Source organism: Lepidochelys kempii, chromosome 2 (genome assembly GCF_965140265.1).
Source record: "Lepidochelys kempii isolate rLepKem1 chromosome 2, rLepKem1.hap2, whole genome shotgun sequence".
Taxonomy (NCBI): Eukaryota; Metazoa; Chordata; order Testudines; family Cheloniidae; genus Lepidochelys; species Lepidochelys kempii.
Window position 1 is genome coordinate 176,780,514 of NC_133257.1, and position 18,307 is coordinate 176,798,820.

An 18,307-nucleotide genomic window follows, 5' to 3' on the forward strand; every position below is an offset into this window, starting at 1 on the left:
ATTCACATCTTGTGAAACAGAGATGTTAGATGACTTGCTCTAAACACTCAATGAAATTCCCAGCTCAAACAATTCCATTTCATAGAGACCCAACTTGAAAATCACCCCTGCTCCCCATACATTGTTAAAGTTGATTTTTCTCCGTTAATATTCTTGGCATCTAATCAAAAGAATTTTGAAAAGCCAGACAACTTTTTCAGAGTAGCAGTTAAATAAATACATAAATAAATAAGAAAAAAAAAGAAAGAAATAGCTCTCCCTACAGAACTTAATATACTTTATTTTACAGCTGTGAATGTACTTTACGTTATTTCATTACATAAAAATCATTAAATTTACAGTAGTATAGCATTAAAGCAATGTTGCACTTAATGTGCAATAAGCGTATACCTCGGCATAAAATTGTTCCTGATTTTCTCTCTCTTTTTACAACTACGATGCTATTACATTCAGATGTTTCCCACTGCCACACATGGCAATGACATTCAATCCCACATAAAGGAAATGCTTTTGAAATAGGTTTTCCAAAAGGTGACAGCTTCCCATCTTAGCATTAAATGAACTAAAAAACTGAATGTTCTTGATAAACATTTTCTTCTTTCCTGCAGTATCAACTGTTTTTGACAACATGGAGTTCTATAGTTCCGTGGAATCAATTCTGTGTGAACCAGCTTGGACGTTTTCTGTTTCTTTCAATGATCCGCTTGCCTTCATCTCGTTCTGTGGGCTTCTCTCCCTCATATAAGACTACAGTCTCTACAGCGGGAGCATTAAGTGGCCCTGCTTCCTTTTCCTTTATTTGGATCCTTATGAGACCAGTTTCCATTTTAACTTTTTTGTAACAATAGCCACAAAGGACATGCTTCTGTTTCAGATTGCCACATTTAGGACAAACATCTATATTTGTCTAAAAGATAACAAAACAAGGAAAGTTTAGAAGTGAAGAAGTTGGGACAAACAGGGAAGAACTTCATAAAAAGCTAAGAGATGCTGGGGTGAAGGTAATGAGCAATAGCTATTTGTTCCATTAAATCGCTTTTCAATTTTTGTGAGATATATGATTTTCCTACAAGCAACCACATGTAATACTTCCATGCAAATTCAAATGTTACAGATATACAAGCCTACTAGTCATCACAATAAAAAAAGAACCTGGCATCTCTCCCCACTTAAAAAAAACTTAAAAGCAAAAGATTTAGTGGTAGAGAACTATAGTGCAATTTCATATTACAAAGGCTTTAAAATGTATCATGGTTGCATTTATTTGTATAGCATCAAATATAAAATTAAGAACTAACCACGTACCAAACTAAGTGAATCAACTTTGTGTTTTGGGGTTTTGTTCTCTTACTAATTTGCAAAATTTCTAGATACTCATGCCAAAAGTTAAGGACTTGATACTACAAAATGACCACTGGGACAAATGTTTACTAACACAAGAAGTACTTTTGAAGTCAGTGGCTAAAGTATTATGCCTGGTAATGTTTCCAGGGCTCCAAAACACACAAGCTCATCTTGATGTGCAGGATATTTAGGCATTTCACTCAAACTGAGAGGTAGATTTCATATATTGGATCTCAACTGTACTCTTATTTTAAAATGTAGTTTAAGGTTGCATATTTTGACTGTATCATTTAGAATGTACTTTCAGTGGCATAAATATTTTAAATATATTTATAGAGAATTTCCACAGAGGTTTTTCAAGGTGTTCTCACCATCAAGGAATATTATCTTTTTTGAGCTTTAGAAAATGATGAGCACAAAGTAAATGTTTTATAAACATGTTGTGCATTATTTAAAAACAGTTATTTGCAATGAATGAGATGGGAAAGCCAATAGAAATCTGACAGATTACCTTGAGTTTTATAAGTTTACTAGGGTTTCTTCGTCTGCAGCGGTTCACCTCAATAGTACGTCTCTTCTTGGGAGCTGCCATCCAAAAGATGCTATCTAAAAAGTTTGGAGCCTTGTTACTTTCTTCCCTTATATCTTCCAGTGGATCAGGAAGAGTGGCTGGAGCCTGAACAGCCAATGCTGGTGCTTCAGAAAACAAGAAAAAAAATGCATCAGAAATAGCCTACACCTACTGAGTTCAGTTCATCGAACCCAATGCTTTAAAAATATGTTAAATGGTTCATCGAACTAAAATAGTGCAATTGACATAAGCATGGCTCTGCTGACCTCAACTTAATAAACGTTAAACTTGTAAGGTTATAAAAAGAGGTAGAATAGCCAGGGACTATACAAAAATTGAATTAAATTACAAAAAACTTCATTAACATACAGTTCAGGTTTCTGCTATGCAACAATACCCTTCTTTTCCCATATCCTTCTGGAAAATTGGACTTCTAAACTCTAACATTAGAAAACCAGGAAACATTAACTTTAAGTCTCCCTATTTATCTCTGAAAAAAACTGTAGCACCGCAAGAAAATACAAGCCACAAACCTACAAAATTCACAAAAAGTACAGTTAAGATTCCTATTCACACACAACTACCACCATACAGCCTAGTTCTTCCCTAGGTTCAATTCTGTTGAGGAAAATGGGGGTGGTTACACATGCTTGTAAACTGACCTCATCCAGTCTTTCAGATGTCAATAGTCTCCATGGTTGGATTTATAGACTCATAGACTTCAAGGTCAGAAGGGAACACTGTGATCATCTAGTCTGACCTCCTGCACATTGCAGGCCACAGAACCTCACCCAGTCACTCCTGTAATAGACCCATAACCTCTGGCTGAGTTACTGAACGCCTCAAATCATGATTTGAAGACTCCAAATTACAGAGAATCCACCATGAAACCTGCAAGTGACCTGTGCCCCATACTGCAGAGGAAGGCAACACTCACCCACCCGCAGGTGTCTGCAATCTGACCCCGGGGGAAATTCCTACCTGACCCCAAATATGGTGATGAGTTAGACCGAGCATGTGGACAAGACCCACCAGCCAGACACTTAAGACTTCTCTGTTGTAATTCAGAACCATGCCCATCTAGTGTCTCATCACAGCTGCTGCTAGCAGTCACAGATCAGCTACCTGCCCTTGTAGGCAGTCTCCCTCCTGACGCAGGGAAGAAAGGTAAGCAGCAGGATACGGACCCTGGACTTCAGAAAAGCAGACTTCGACTCCCTCAGGGAACGGATGGCCAGGATCCTCTGGGGGACTAACTTGAAGGGGAAAGGAGTCCAGGAGAGCTGGCTGTATTTCAAGGAATCCCTGTTGAGGTTACAGGGACAAACCATCCCGATGAGTCAAAAGAATAGTAAATATGGCAGGCGACCAGCTTGGCTTAATGGTGAAATCCTAGCGGATCTTAAACATAAAAAAGAAGCTTACAAGAAGTGGAAGGTTGGACATATGACCAGGGAAGAGTATAAAAATATTGCTCGGGCATGTAGGAATGATATCAGGAGGGCCAAATCGCACCTGGAGCTGCTGCTAGCCAGAGATGTCAAGAGTAACAAGAAGGGTTTCTTCAGGTATGTTGGCAACAAGAAGAAAGCCAAGGAAAGTGTGGACCCCTTACTGAATGAGGGAGGCAACCTAGTGACAGAGGATGTGGAAAAAGCTAATGTACTCAATGCTTTTTTTGCCTCTGTTTTCACTAACAAGGTCAGCTCCCAGACTGCTGCGCTGGGCATCACAAAATGGGGAAGAGATGGCCAGCCCTCTGTGGAGATAGAGGTAGTTAGGGACTATTTAGAAAAGCTGGACGTGCACAAGTCCATGGGGCCGGACAAGTTGCATCCGAGAGTGCTAAAGGAATTGGTGGCTGTGATTGCAGAGCCATTGGCCATTATCTTTGAAAACTCGTGGCGAACCGGGGAAGTCCCGGATGACTGGAAAAAGGCTAATGTAGTGCCAATCTTTAAAAAAGGGAAGAAGGAGGATCCTGGGAACTACAGGCCAGTCAGCCTCACCTCAGTCCATGGAAAAATCATGGAGCAGGTCCTCAAAGAATCAATCCTGAAGCACTTGCATGAGAGGAAAGTGATCAGGAACAGTCAGCATGGATTCACCAAGGAAAGGTCATGCCTGACTAATCTAATCGCCTTTTATGACGAGATTACTGGTTCTGTGGATGAAGGGAAAGCAGTGGATGTATTGTTTCTTGTCTTTAGCAAAGCTTTTGACACGGTCTCCCACAGTATTCTTGTCAGCAAGTTAAGGAAGTATGGGCTGGATGAATGCACTATAAGGTGGGTAGAAAGCTGGCTAAATTGTCGGGCTCAACGGGTAGTGATCAATGGCTCCATGTCTAGTTGGCAGCCGGTATCAAGTGGAGTGCCCCAAGGGTCGGTCCTGGGGCCGGTTTTGTTCAATATCTTCATAAATGATCTGGAGGATGGTGTGGATTGCACTCTCAGCAAATTTGCAGATGATACTAAACTGGGAGGAGTGGTAGATACACTGGAGGGGAGGGATAGGATACAGAGGGACCTAGACAAATTGGAGGATTGGGCCAAAAGAAATCTGATGAGGTTCAATAAGGATAAGTGCAGGGTCCTGCCCTTAGGATGGAAGAATCCAATGCACCGCTACAGACTAGGGACCGAACGGCTAGGCAGCAGTTCTGCGGAAAAGGACCTAGGGGTGACAGTGGACGAGAAGCTGGATATGAGTCAGCAGTGTGCCCTTGTTGCCAAGAAGGCCAATGGCATTTTGGGATGTATAAGTAGGGGCATAGCGAGCAGATCGAGGGACGTGATCGTTCCCCTCTATTCGACACTGGTGAGGCCTCATCTGGAGTACTGTGTCCAGTTTTGGGCCCCACACTACAAGAAGGATGTGGAAAAATTGGAGAGAGTCCAGCGAAGGGCAACAAAAATGATTAGGGGTCTGGAACACATGAGTTATGAGGAGAGGCTGAGGGAGCTGGGATTGTTTAGCCTGCAGAAGAGAAGAATGAGGGGGGATTTGATAGCTGCTTTCAACTACCTGAAAGGGGGTTCCAAAGAGGATGGCTCTAGACTGTTCTCAATGGTAGCAGATGACAGAACGAGGAGTAATGGTCTCAAGTTGCAGTGGGGGAGGTTTAGATTGGATATTAGGAAAAACTTTTTCACTAGGAGGGTGGTGAAACACTGGAATGCGTTACCTAGGGAGGTGGTAGAATCTCCTTCCTTAGAGGTTTTTAAGGTCAGGCTTGACAAAGCCCTGGCTGGGATGATTTAACTGGGAATTGGTCCTGCTTCAAGCAGGGGGTTGGACTAGATGACCTTCTGGGGTCCCTTCCAACCCTGATATTCTATGATTCTATGATTCCTCACACCATCCCCTCCATGAACTTATCAAGCTCAGCACTGAATCCCACTATGTTATTTTGTCCTCACTGCTCCCCTTGGAAGGCTGTTCCAGAACTGCCCCCCGCTGCTGGTTAGAAATCCCATCTTTCTGATCAGACAGGCATCCAGCCCGCACTGCGAGGGAACAGGGACTGGGAAATGGTCTTACTAAGCTACTGGACCGAGGCTCAGAGGAAATGGGTCCGTTCTGGCTCTACCACAGGCTTCCCGAGGGAAGCCACTTGCTCTGGCGGTGCCTCAGCTCCCCATCGGTGAGGCAGGGACGATAATGCCCGGTCGGGGGGGGGTGGGGGGTGGGATCGGTCAGCGCCTGCAAACGGGGAGCTCGGGACTGCGGGCGGGAGGCGCCCAGCCCAGGCAGGGCAGCTTCAGGAGCCTGCACCTCTGAAGGGGGCAGTGCCCAGTTCTCTCCCCGCCGATACCGGGAGCCTGGCGCGGGGGAGCCGACGCAACGGGCTGAAACACCGCCCGGGCTTTACCTACCCCAGGGGGGGCTGGGCAGCCCCCGCAGGAGGCTCCGCTCCAGCTGCCCCCAGCAGCGCCGCATAAGCCGGCGAGCCGGAGACCAGAAAACCACGAGCGCCGCCATCTTCCCCTTCGCGGCGCAGACAGAGAGGCCGCCTGGTCTTGGGCGAGGCCGCGGAGCAGCCTGGGAAAGTAAGTCCCCAACTCCTCCCCCTCCCCCGCTCGCCAGGCTCCAGGGCGTAGGACTACCCTTCCCAGCGTTCCCTGCGCACCCCTCCCCACCGCCGTCGGACTACAAGCCCCAGCATGCCTCGCTATCGCCCCCCCCCCGGGAAGCTATTTATCGCGTGAAAAAGAGGCATTCCTGCGCAGTCTCCCAGTCTCCGCCAATTAGGGGCCGGAATCGGCGTACGCGGGGAGGTGACTCAGGCCGGCAGCGCTCGGACCAAGATGGCGGCGGAACGCGGCTACAGCTTCTCCCTCACCACGTTCAGGTAGCGGCGGGGAGGTGGCAGCGGCACCGGTCTCCGCGCTGCTGCCGGGGGGGCTCGGGGCCTGGCTTGGCCCGGCCCGGGCGGCAGCGTGGGGAGGGGGGGATTTGCAAAGTCATCGCCCCTCCCCCATCTCCACCCCGGGTCCGGGCCTCTCCTCCGGTGGGTGCCTGGCCGCGGGAGGTAGATGGGGCCGGCGGGCGAGGCGGTTTTTACTTGTCAGCCGGGCCGCCCTGTCTGACCGGGAAGCAGGAGCCGGGCGCCTGGGTTCCGCCTCAGCCGCTGACCTCTTCCCCGCCCCCCCCTTCCCCGGGCGCGGGGTCCCGATCCTGCCCCGGCGCTGCCACTGCAGTGAGCGGAGTTCAGCGCCGTTGTAACCAGGCAGCACCCCAGCCTGCCGGGGCCTCGCTCCCCGCCCCTGGGGGACGGGTTCGGCGGTGCGGCCGCGAGTCAGCGCGGGGCTTCTCTGGCCGGGCAGCAGCTGGGGAAGCCGGGCCCTGCTTTCCCGCGGACCGGTTGAGAAAGCGGCGCTGGGGTGGACAGGGACGCGAGCCCTTCGCAGGGGGTTGGAGCGCAGCTCAGGTCTCCTGCCCTCTGCGACTGGCAGGCGCCGCCCTGCCTGCCCCCTCCGCGGTGGGGTTCCCGGGCATGTCTGGCTGCCGCGCGCGGCGGGGAGCTTGCCCCGTGGGCGTGGACTCCTATGAAGTGGGAAGGGAAGGCGGACACCTTAAACACAAGCTTAAGGAAACTCCAAACCCCCGCCTCGCTGGGCTGCCTCCCTGTCTCGCTTTGTGTCTTGTAAAACTTGATTTCTGCTCAAGTATACCCACTTTACATACGCCAACACAGGAAGGAGGCTTTTGCTTTTAAGAAAAGAAAAGGAGGACTTGTGGCACCTTAGAGACTAACCAATTTATTTGAGCATGAGCTTTCGTGAGCTACAGCTCACTTCATCGGATGCATACCGTGGAAACTGCAGCAGGCTTTATTTATACACAGAGAATATGAAAAAATACCTCCTCCCACCTCACTGAAAGCTGCTTTAAAGTAACCAGAAACACTCCACCAAAAACAGAAACCGAAAGCAGGAATCTGCTGCGATATAAAGTGCCTTATGGGAGGGAGGCACCCTAGAGTTGCACAGTGTTGACCTAAACTTTATTGAAATTCAGCAGATGAAGCATTTCTGTATTAAATATAGAATTTCCCGTTCATTGTTTTACGGGAGCTTTTTTAGATGTGCACATTAGACACATTAAGATCTGTAGCTTAATGTACTGAATATTTCACCATAGTTTGGATATCATATTTCCTAATGGAATTACAAACTTTTAACTCACAACAGCTACTGTATTTCCTGAAACTTACTTCAAATCTACTTGGCTTTTGTTTCTCTAAAACACACATACACAGAGACACACACACTAAAACTAATACTACAAGTCACTGTCCTTTACATCACATTGACTGTTCTTTGTCATTTATCACAGTCCAAAAACAGATCTGTTCTTGTGCATTGTGCAGTATTATACGTACAGATCTGCTTGCCAGTGGTCATAGCCCTTTTGTGTGTTGTGTTAAGGACAAGGTGTAGAGAACTCAAAATGCATATTGTGGTATTTACTTCTCTTATAATTCATAGGCAAAAGCATAGGAGTAGATTCTTGTTCTCTGGGTTACTTTTCTAAAATCCATAGGTGCAGGATCACAAACCTCATATCAATATTTTATCTATATAATTGTCCCCTAAAAAGTTGCACAAACTACATACATTTAGCACCATTTAAATGCAGCTACTTCGGGGCTGGAAGTCCTCACACTGTAAAAGGGTGGTTGGGTGAAGGGAAGACTTGGCCAAGTACATAGGGCTGACTTCTATTCCTACAAAAAGTACAGTGCTCTCTTTGACTACAAACAGAGAGGACAAGACCACCAGCTTTAAAGTCTAATTCAAAAGATCAGATGAACAGTACATTGGGTGGCCACTCAGTTTACGTAATCACTTGGTTAGATAAAGGTCTACCTGTTATTGTTCCAAAAAGTCTAGTTATTTTAAGCCTAATGGGTAAGCACTAAGTTGAGCCTGTATAAACACATTCACTTTAAGCCTGAAACAAGTGATTTGTTTTATTCACCCTTCTGTAGAATTTTTTTCATCACCATTCAGTAAGGGTTGGTGTTGAACTGCCAGTTTTGTAAACCCACACGAAGCAATTCCCTAGTTTATGACTGAGGATGAAGAAGTATTTTTCAGTTGTTTGTAATGTTGTGGTGCCCACACCTTCCTTCAAAAATCTGTATGGTAAAAGCAGACTATGAAAATAATAATAAAAAAAAGATTTGACAGTCTCTTTCTTGCATCTTCTGCTTCCTGTTTGCCAAGAACCCATGCCCTGTTTCTAAGTGAGACTATTAAATTAAGTGCAAATACCTTATTAATAGTCCTGCACATATAAAAAATGGCTGTGGATACACATTTTTATATGGATCGCACATTGGATGTAAATATCCTTTGATATCCACAGATATGCAGGGCTCTAAACAGCTCCACAGGTCACCATGCAGCAGTGACCGGGGGGGGGGGGGGGAGTTGCCAGTCCACTTTTCACATTGGTGGATCCCTCCCCCTCTTCTTCCCCACTCTCCTTTCCCCTGGCCAGGCCAGCGGGCTGCCGCAGGAAGGGAGGAGGGCTGAGAACAGCCAGTGGCCGTGTCCCCGCCCGGCTGAGGGCGGGTGGAGGGTCCACGATTCTGCCCCAGCTGACCACTCGGCTCTTACCGTGGCTGGACTGGGGCTCCAAGAGCTCCCCCTGCATGTTGGGGAGAGCCACATTGGCAGCTGTGGGAAGCCTCCATTCCTCCATCTGTTCCAGAGCCCTGTGCAAATACAAAATTTTTATCTGCATCCAAGCTGTTATCCGCAAAAATGGTCCTTGGATATAAAGCAGATACCAGTGTATTTGCAAGGCTCTACTTAATAATTGAAAATAAAATAGAGTAAAGTTGAAAAGAAGGGAACTTGTGCTTTTGGGACCTGCTTCCTTACGTTTTACTTGGTTTCTAGAAAAAAATTTTCACCAGATATAGTGCAAGTAGGTGGCACGGAAGATTCATGACAGAATTCTGCAACAGCAAAACCTATGGTAGACCAGTCCAGGTCCTCTACAAGCTAGAGCAGTGATTCTCAAACTTTTGTATGGTGACCCTTTTCACACAGCAAGCCTCTGAGTGCGAACTACTGCTTATAAATTAAAAACACTTTTTAAAAATATATTTAACGCCATTATAAATGCTGGAGGCAAAGCAAGGTTTGGGGTTGAGGCTGACAGCTCACAACCTCCCATGTAATAACCTCATGACCCCCTGAGCTAGAGTGAGACTTCCAGACTTACTTTCATATAAAGTATCTTATGACTGAATTGTATGTGTTCTCCTTTTTAGTCCTTCTGGTAAACTTGTTCAGATTGAATATGCTTTGGCAGCGGTCGCTGGAGGGGCCCCATCAGTTGGAATTAAAGGTATAAGAAATTTTCAAAGGTATATTAAGATGTAACTAATCAGTGCTAGATTCAAGGCTCGGGGTTTTATTATGATGCATTGTCTGTAGGGAGAATCTCAGTAGATTTTTGGCTATTTGAAAATGCATATTTCCTAGTTACTCTGCTGTGATCTAGGGAAAGGTGATTTATAAAATAGCATGGAGTTGCATTATTTGCCTTTGGTTGGCATAATATCTTCAAGCGTTGATTTCTAGAGACACAATCTTAAAAAGGGAAGGATGAGGAGAATATAAATACTGTATACATTTATGAAGAACATACATTTTGAGTAAATATTCTAGTTTTAGAGGGAGGTTTAATAGAAATAAACATTTTTACTCTGATTCCTAATCCTTGGGTGGGTAGGTCCAGTTTTGAACTAATTTACGTAACAGTTACATCTAATGTATCAATTGCTACAACTTCCTTATGTACATTTTAAAATAAGAGGGATAAAGGAGGTATGCTCGGCACCTATGTATGGTGGGGTAACTTCTCTCAAGGATGACTGCTTAACATGCTAACGTAAATCTTAAAGCTGTGGGAAGGAGGGAAAATTTTTCACATGCTAACAAAACTGTATTGTGCTTCAGCTGTTTTTGATAACCTTTTTATATTGAATATATAAACATAAAAATGTATCTTTTTCTTTCCAGCTGCAAATGGTGTGGTGTTGGCAACTGAGAAGAAACAGAAATCCATCCTCTATGATGAAAGGAGTGTACACAAAGTAGAATCAATTACTAAACATATAGGCCTAGTGTATAGTGGCATGGGTCCGGATTACAGGTATAAGAACATTCCTTCTGTTTGAGAGGGTGTTTGTATTCATTTAGATCTTGTAATTCACAAAAACTGAAGGCACTGGTGCAAATAGGCCTTTCTGATCTCCCAGCTCTCTCTCATCCATTTCCCCAAGAATATTAAAGCCATCAGTTGTCTCTTAATGGTTAACTGTGCTGGTGGTGTGTAATATAATGTTATAAATGTTTTCTTAACACAAACAATATCTTAACAATTGAATCATAAATATAAAAACGTTTATACTTAATTGAATAAAAAATAGAGAATGAAACTTTTATGATAGAAATTATTTCAAATCAAGGACGGTTTCATATTTCCTTATGTCTCAGGGTGACTTCTAAGTTGGGGCATAATATATCCCAGTGGAACACATGTATTCGTTCCCTTAAATCACTGTGGCACTGAAAATGCAGAATTGTTTAGTACTATGTTGATATTTTAGAACTTATAGCTAAACTGTCATAGTTGTTTTAGCTTTTTCCTATAATTAAAATTTTTGGTCTTGCTCTTTTGTAGAGTACTTGTGCACAGAGCTCGGAAGCTTGCCCAGCAATATTACTTGGTCTACCACGAGCCCATTCCAACAGCTCAGCTAGTACAGAGGATTGCATCTGTGATGCAGGAGTACACACAGTCTGGGTAAATAGTTCTTAATCTAACTCATGATGGTGTTCGTAAGGTCTTTTCTGATGAGGAGGTGAAAGATGCTGTGGAAGTGTTTGCTGTTAGTTGACAATTAAACATTTTATGTCTAAAACATTTTGTCAAGAAATGTTATTGTAGTGTGGGTGAGAGGGGAACTACTAACTGTCCATGTGGCAGTGGGTGGAATGTACTGTTAAGTGTCTTGAAAGTGTGAAGGTCAAACATCCCCATATATTTTCCATTTCTGGACTATGGACTTCCCCCGTTCTCTCATTCTCTCATAGTGAAGTTCTCTTGTGTATTACAATGCTAAAATGGACAAGATAACCCTAGTAAATAATCCATCTTGATTAGATTGTGAGGAGGCAGAGTTTGATAATGGCTAATTTAGTTATAAAAATGAGTATTGGGAAAGCAAATGATACATTTAAGGATGGTCTTAAGAACTTTTAAAATAGATAATTTTAGATTTAAGTAATGGTTGTGGGTTTTCTCTTTCTCTCCCTGTAGTGGTGTACGTCCTTTTGGAGTATCATTGTTGATATGTGGTTGGAATGAGGGGCGACCATATCTATTTCAGTCTGATCCATCTGTAAGTATCTTGCAATTGTAAAATAACTGAGTGTTTGGCTTGTAGAGCGATGTTCAAAGTGTTGTGTGCTTGTGAGATACCGTCAGGGCAGGGAGACTTTGGACACTGAGAAAGTTGATCACCTTAAGAGGTGATCAGATTCCACCTATTTCGCGTGGAACGTGATCAAAATTATTAATTTACACTTGCAGTGCAGGACTGTAAACTCCTTTTGCAAATCCACTGTTCTGTGACCAAGCTTTTTTTTAAATACTACTTCTATTTAATAGAACTGGGTGAAAATTTTTCAACAATTTTTTTTGGGTGAAAAATGCAGACTTGACAACACTGAAGTGTTCATGAATTTGTTAATTTTGCCAAATAGTTCACTTGAAAAAGACACTCCCCCTCCCCCCAAGTCAAAATGTTTAATTTCAGTACTTTTAAACATAAAATTTTGCTTTTTCAGTTTGAAACAACTTATTTTCAAATTTCCTTCAATTTTATTTTTAAAAATTCAAGTGTTTTTAAAAAAGCTCAAAATCAAAACATTTAATTTTTTGTAGAACAAAAACGTTTAGTGTGACCTGAAGTGTATTTTTTATTTATTTATTTTTAACTTTGGAATTCTCAAAAATTTTGTTCCTGGTTTGATACAAAACTGATCCCCCCCACCCCCCTTGACTTTTCAGAATTGGCAGAAAACCAAGAAATATATTGTTCACGCACCTCTAGTATTTAATGAAGGATATTAGTCATTGTAATGATTCTTGATGAAATCTAAAAAACTGAACTATATCTAACATATTAATGTAAAATTCCAAAGGCTTTATTGCGTTGGAAAAGTGAGATGAGTATATTTTATCCTGTTTTTATGCATGCAACTTCCACTGACATTAAAAGGAGCTCCTTGCTCAGATTAAGGGCAACAATAATTATATATCATTTAAGTAATGCATTACAAAACAGCTATGCAATTTGTCATTTATCCTAAAAAATAACCTAAAACGCACTGTAATAGAAAGTGGAGGCACGCACTTCCCGGTGAGTTAGTCTCCCATCTTTCCCAATAGTGCAAAAACTTCCTCTGTTCAAAGAACCACAAATTGAAATTGTTTTTAATCACTGTTTTTATCAAATTAACCTTTCAAGGAAGGGGTAAAAAGTCAACTGAAAGTACATAGTAGAAATATTCCTTTATTTAAGATACTTTCTTAGCAGCAGACATTTAATAACCAGACCTCAAAACCTCTTCTTTCAGAGCCTTGTATACATATTAGGAGCCCTAAATATCCAAACCAAAAAGTTTTCATAAGAAACTATTGTATTTTAGTTTACAAATCAGCTGAGTGATTAGTAAGTGTTAGATTTAATTGTTTTTATGTAATTTAATGTGTTTTCATCTATCCAGGGGGCTTACTTTGCATGGAAAGCAACAGCAATGGGAAAAAATTATGTGAATGGAAAAACTTTCCTTGAAAAAAGGTAACGCTTCTGCATTACCAATCGAACTCCTAAAACAGTGGCTCTCAATATTTCCAGACTACTGTACCCGTTTCAGGAGTCTGATTTGTCTTGTGTATACACAACTTTCACCTCACGTAAAAACTACTTGCTTACCTAATCAGATATAAAAAAAGTGTCACAGCACACTATTAATGAAAAATTGTTTACTTTCTCATTTTTACCATGTAATTATAAAATAAATCAATTGGAACGTATTGTACTTGGGTTACAGTGTATAGTAGATAGTACAGTATAAACAAGTTATTGTCTGTTTGACATTTTAGTTTGTACTGACTTCGCTAGTGCTTTTTATGTAGCCTGTTGTAAAACTAGGCCAATATCTAGATGAGTTGATGTGCCCCCCTGGAAGGCCTCTGCATATCTCCAGGTACTTGTACCACTAGTTGAGAACCACTGTCCTAAAATATTGACATGTACATCTGTATTAGCCAAATTTAGACATTGTAATCTGGCTGTGAAATTCTGATCATTTACAGTATTTTTAGACATTCTGATATTTATAATACAATGTTCAAGTGAAGATACTAGACGTTTGAGTAAAACTGAAAAAAATGTTTCTTCTTGCTTAGCACAAATTTCTTGACCGCCTGGGAATGAGGGGGTGTTTGTTGGAGGGCAGGAGGGGAGTGGTCCAGTGTAACAAACGGGTTATATTCAACATCTTTTTATAAATTTCAAGTGGTTTTGTTCTATACTGTCAGGTTAATGGAATAATTCTAATCCAGGTTTCATCTCTGAGACACTAAATACATGAAAAAAGAAAAGGAGTACTTGTGGCACATTAGAGACTAACCAATTTATTAGAGCATACACTTTCGTGAGCTACAGCTCACTTCATCGGATGAAGCTCACGAAAACTTATGCTCAAATAAATTTTAGTTTCTAGAGCATAAGTTTTTTCGTGAGCTTCATCCAATGAAGTGAGCTGTAGCTCACGAAAGCGTATGCTCTAATAAATTGGTTAGTCTCTAAGGTGCCACAAGTACTCCTTTTCTTTTTGCGAATACAGACTAACACGGCTGCTACTCTGAAACCTCTAAATACATGAGCATTCTAGTGGTCTTTGAGAATATTTTAGGCTTCATACAGAACTGTGATCTCCTTTTTTTTTTTTTTTTTTTTTTTTTTTTTAATATAGATACAATGAAGATTTGGAACTTGAAGATGCCATTCACACAGCTATCTTAACACTAAAGGTTAGAGAAATACCTTAAATAGGTTTTTTATTGTATGAAATTATTGATATAGTTAAGGAAATTCTCTTTTCTCTTCAACAGGAAAGCTTTGAAGGGCAAATGACAGAAGATAACATAGAAGTTGGGATCTGTAATGAAGCAGGGTTTAGAAGGCTGACTCCAACTGAGGTTAAGGATTACTTGGCTGCGATAGCCTAGTAGTCAGCAAGACTGTGTGGATTCACACGGATCTTTTTAATTTTTGCTAACTAAATGTTTTTGTTTGCAGTTTCTGCATACTCATTTCTACATGGTTTGTCTGACCAATATTTTAAATATTATCCGTGCAAATGCTCTGGTCCTAATACTGATACTTGGAATCTTAATACAAAGAATTATTCCCATTGATACATGGAATCTTTGTACAGGAAATTGTACAAAAATAAAAGTTATAATGAAAGCTTATAAAAGCTAATGAATAAAACTTACAAATGGCACAGTTTTGTGCAGAATGTTAATGTCTTTAATTTTCTATATAAAGTTCAATTTCAGTATAATTCTTTTATTAAGGAAGCATACATTTTAGTAATAAGCTCCAAGGCTGAAGCTATATGTACTCTGCCAGCCAAACTAAATTGATATTACTTAGTTTTTTTAAACACGTGTGAGGGCATGTGAATATTACTTAACATTAGGATTTTATTTATGGTCTAGTATAAAAAAGCCCAAACAATTGGGTTCAGTGAAATTTGTCCAAACATGGAATTATCAAATCTCTGCTACATACAATGCAGAATGAGCCAAGTCCTCCAGGGTGTGGTGTAGATCTCCCATATAGTTCAGGTTTCAGAGTAGCAGCTGTGTTAGTCTGTATTCGCAAAAAGAAAAGGAGTACTTGTGGCACCTTAGAGACTAACCAATTTATTTGAGCATAAGCTTTCGTGAGCTTCATCCGACGAAGTGAGCTGTAGCTCACAAAAGCTTATGCTCAAATTTGTTAGTCTCTAAGGTGCCACAAGTACTCCTTTTCTTTTTCCATATAGTTCAGTAAGAGTTCTACTTTTGGAACATTAGAATGATTGAGCCCTGAACTTGCATGTCTGCTAATGCAAGTGTTCTGTTATTGGAGTGTGTTTCATAGCTCAAGAACTTGCATTTTTCAGAATTGAAGTACTGTTGTTTGAGTTGATGTGGGAAAATATAGATCCTACTAGCTATCAAGCACACAGTATTTTTCCAGTACTATCAATAACATTCTACAGTAGATAGAAAGGAGAACGGATGTCTTAAATTATTCCTCGAATTGTGCTTAACTATGTAAAGTACCCTTGAAATGTTAATCTGACTTTCATGAAATAAGGGGACACTTGTGTCAAGAACTTCTTTAGAAGCAACAGTGGAAATTGTGCATCACACATTAAGTGTTTTATTTTTAGATAAATTCTGCTATAATTTCAAAGTTATGTAGAATTCAAATCTGCATTACTAAAATATATATTTGCTTCTATGTTTCTTGTGTACACAAAGTAATCTGTTCTATGGTCATTCTCAAAGTGAGTGCTATTTGGGGATTGTTAGATTACCTAAAGTTACTAATACCTCTCAGTGACATCAAAATGTAAAATGACCAAGAGCGGTAGGCACACAGGACCATTTTCCTCATGTAAAAGAGTGGACAGATAGTTAGTTTGGTAGGCTGCTGGTGTGAAAGCAACAACCTGGTGAAGAACACACGGTCTCGTCTGCAGAAACTTGCTTGTAAACTACTTAACTCGTGTGGCAGTGCTCCAGACGTTCTTCCTTGGGTCTTTCTTAACACCATGTTTTAAATTATTATTAAATTTGTTAGTCTCTAGGGTGCCACAAGTACTCCTGTTCTTTTTAAATTATTAGGAGTCCTTTAAGTAGGATCTTTTGTAGCCGGTAGCCTTGACACAAATGTTACAGCAATAAAGTTGTGTCCCAAAGACTGCACTGTGTTTCGCCCAATGCAGTTCACTTACTCTTTTACTCTCAAACACTAATTTCACTCTCAAATCTCTTTTGAAGAGAAAAACAAAATCGGGTGATGGAATTGCCTTGCAGTTTGTTATGATTCTTAAATTCATGCTTTCAGTGCCCTCAAAAACCACTTGGAAAGGAAGAGAATAATGTGCTAATTCAAAGGCTTCATCTACTATGTTGCAGAACAGCATACTAGCACCTCTCTCACACTGCTATCTTGTTCTCTAGAATCTCACCTTTTCTATAGAATTATAGAAATGTTGGGCTAGAAAGGTCCTAAAAAAGTCATCTAATCTGTCCCCCTCCACTGATGTGCAACATAGTATACTTAGATGGTCCCTGACAAGTGTTTGCCTAACCTGATCTTAAAAACCTTCAGTGATGGAGACTCCACAACTTCCCTTGGTAATCCATTCCAGTACCTAACTATCTGTATAGTTAAAAGGATTTTCCTAATATCTAACCTAAACCTTCTTGCAGATTAAGCCAATTAGTAAAGGTAAGACAAGTAGATATGCAGAACAATTGATCAGTCCTCTTTATAACAGCCCTTAATATATTTGAAGAATATGATTAGGTATCCCCTTCAGTGTTCTTCTCAAGACTAAACGTACCCAGTTTCTTAACCTTTCTTCATAGGCCAGGTGTTCTAAACCTGTTATCATTTTTGTTGCTCTTTACTGGCCTCTTTGTCTCCATCTTTCTTAAAGCATATCCAGTGTTGGGCATCAGATTATTTCACCTAAGGTCTCACCAGTGCATAGTAGCGTGGAACAATTACTTCCTGTGGCTTACATACAACATTCTTGTTCATACACCCTAGAATAGTGGCCTTTTTTACAACTGAATTTTACTGTTTAATTTGTGATGCACTATGATCCTGAGATCTTTTGCTGCAATATTACTGTTTGAGCCAGTTATTTCCCATTTTGTATTTGGGCATTTATTTTTTCTTTGTAAGTGTAGTATTTTTCACTTGTCTATATTGAATTTCATCTTGTTGATTTCAAACAAATTTGCCAATTTATCAAGGTCATTTTGAATTCTAATCCTGTCCTCCCATCTTGGTGTAATCTACAAATTTTATAAGCATACTCTCTATTCTCCAAGTCCTCAATGAAAATATTGATTAGTACTGGACTGAGGGACTCCACTAGATATGTCCTCCGAGTTTCATGGCAAACCATTGATGACTACTCTTTGAGTATGTTTTTTTTGTTTTTTTTTTTCAACTAGTTGTCTACACATTTTGTAGTAATTTACTTAGGAAAATGTAATGTGGGACTGTGTCAAATACTTCACTAAAATCAAGATATGTCTGCAGCTTTCCCCATCTACTAGGCCCAAAACCCTGTATTATGAAAGTCTCTGAGCAGTGTGTAATTGATGCAGTGATGAGACTGGAACAATAGTTCTAAGGAACTCAATACCCAGTGAAGATTTAAATATCAGTATGGTTAACTATTCCATTCCTCAGATAAAGCAGGAGAGGGAAGATCATGAATCTGCAGCGTTTATTTGGTGAGATGTCTCAGGTGGGAGATGCTATTTTTTTCCCTCGGACCCCCAGTCAAGAAAGAGGCATGTCCAAGGATCCTAGCAGCATGTGTGGGCATATAAATGGGAGGCTAAGCTCAAAGCCCTGTGAAGCTCAGACGAGTGCGCACAATCATATTTTGAGCATGTGCACATCCTACTGTGCACAGTATTTCATTTTAATGATTCATAGAGGCAGAGTTTGGTAGAGTACCACCACCCCTTTTCCTCCATCTTGAC

At 41.3% G+C, this 18,307-nt stretch overlaps 2 protein-coding genes across 2 annotated transcripts; one reads left to right on the forward strand and one right to left on the reverse strand.

Annotated features, from left to right (window-relative positions):
• Positions 1-256: 256 nt before the first annotated feature.
• On the reverse strand, positions 257-5,944 carry MRPL32 (mitochondrial ribosomal protein L32). The gene is made up of 3 exons (XM_073332825.1): positions 5,794-5,944; positions 1,856-2,040; positions 257-907 (listed from the first exon to the last, which is right to left on the reverse strand). The coding sequence occupies exons 1-3, from the start codon at positions 5,897-5,899 to the stop codon at positions 653-655; spliced, it is 546 nt and encodes a 181-aa protein (XP_073188926.1). The 5' UTR covers positions 5,900-5,944; the 3' UTR covers positions 257-652.
• A 201-nt stretch (positions 5,945-6,145) lies between these two features.
• Positions 6,146-16,640, forward strand: PSMA2 (proteasome 20S subunit alpha 2). The gene is made up of 8 exons (XM_073332826.1): positions 6,146-6,269; positions 9,708-9,784; positions 10,462-10,594; positions 11,126-11,248; positions 11,765-11,846; positions 13,237-13,310; positions 14,491-14,548; positions 14,630-16,640. Exons 1-8 carry the CDS (start codon positions 6,226-6,228, stop codon positions 14,744-14,746), a joined length of 708 nt encoding a protein of 235 aa, XP_073188927.1. The 5' UTR covers positions 6,146-6,225; the 3' UTR covers positions 14,747-16,640.
• Positions 16,641-18,307: the final 1,667 nt, after the last annotated feature.

Excerpts from the sequence above, each read along its gene's own strand:
- MRPL32 (XM_073332825.1), bottom strand. The coding sequence starts at position 5,899 with ATGGCGGCGCTCGTGGTTTTCTGGTCTCCGGCTCGCCGGCTTATGCGG. Across the intron at positions 2,041-5,793 it reads GCTGCCCAGCCCCCCCTGGG|CACCAGCATTGGCTGTTCAG; the intron begins GTAGGTAAAGCC and ends TGTTTTCTGAAG. Across the intron at positions 908-1,855 it reads GTAAACTTATAAAACTCAAG|ACAAATATAGATGTTTGTCC; the intron begins GTAATCTGTCAG and ends GTTATCTTTTAG.
- PSMA2 (XM_073332826.1), top strand. The coding sequence starts at position 6,226 with ATGGCGGCGGAACGCGGCTACAGCTTCTCCCTCACCACGTTCAG. Across the intron at positions 10,595-11,125 it reads GGCATGGGTCCGGATTACAG|AGTACTTGTGCACAGAGCTC; the intron begins GTATAAGAACAT and ends GCTCTTTTGTAG. Across the intron at positions 11,249-11,764 it reads CAGGAGTACACACAGTCTGG|TGGTGTACGTCCTTTTGGAG; the intron begins GTAAATAGTTCT and ends CTCTCCCTGTAG.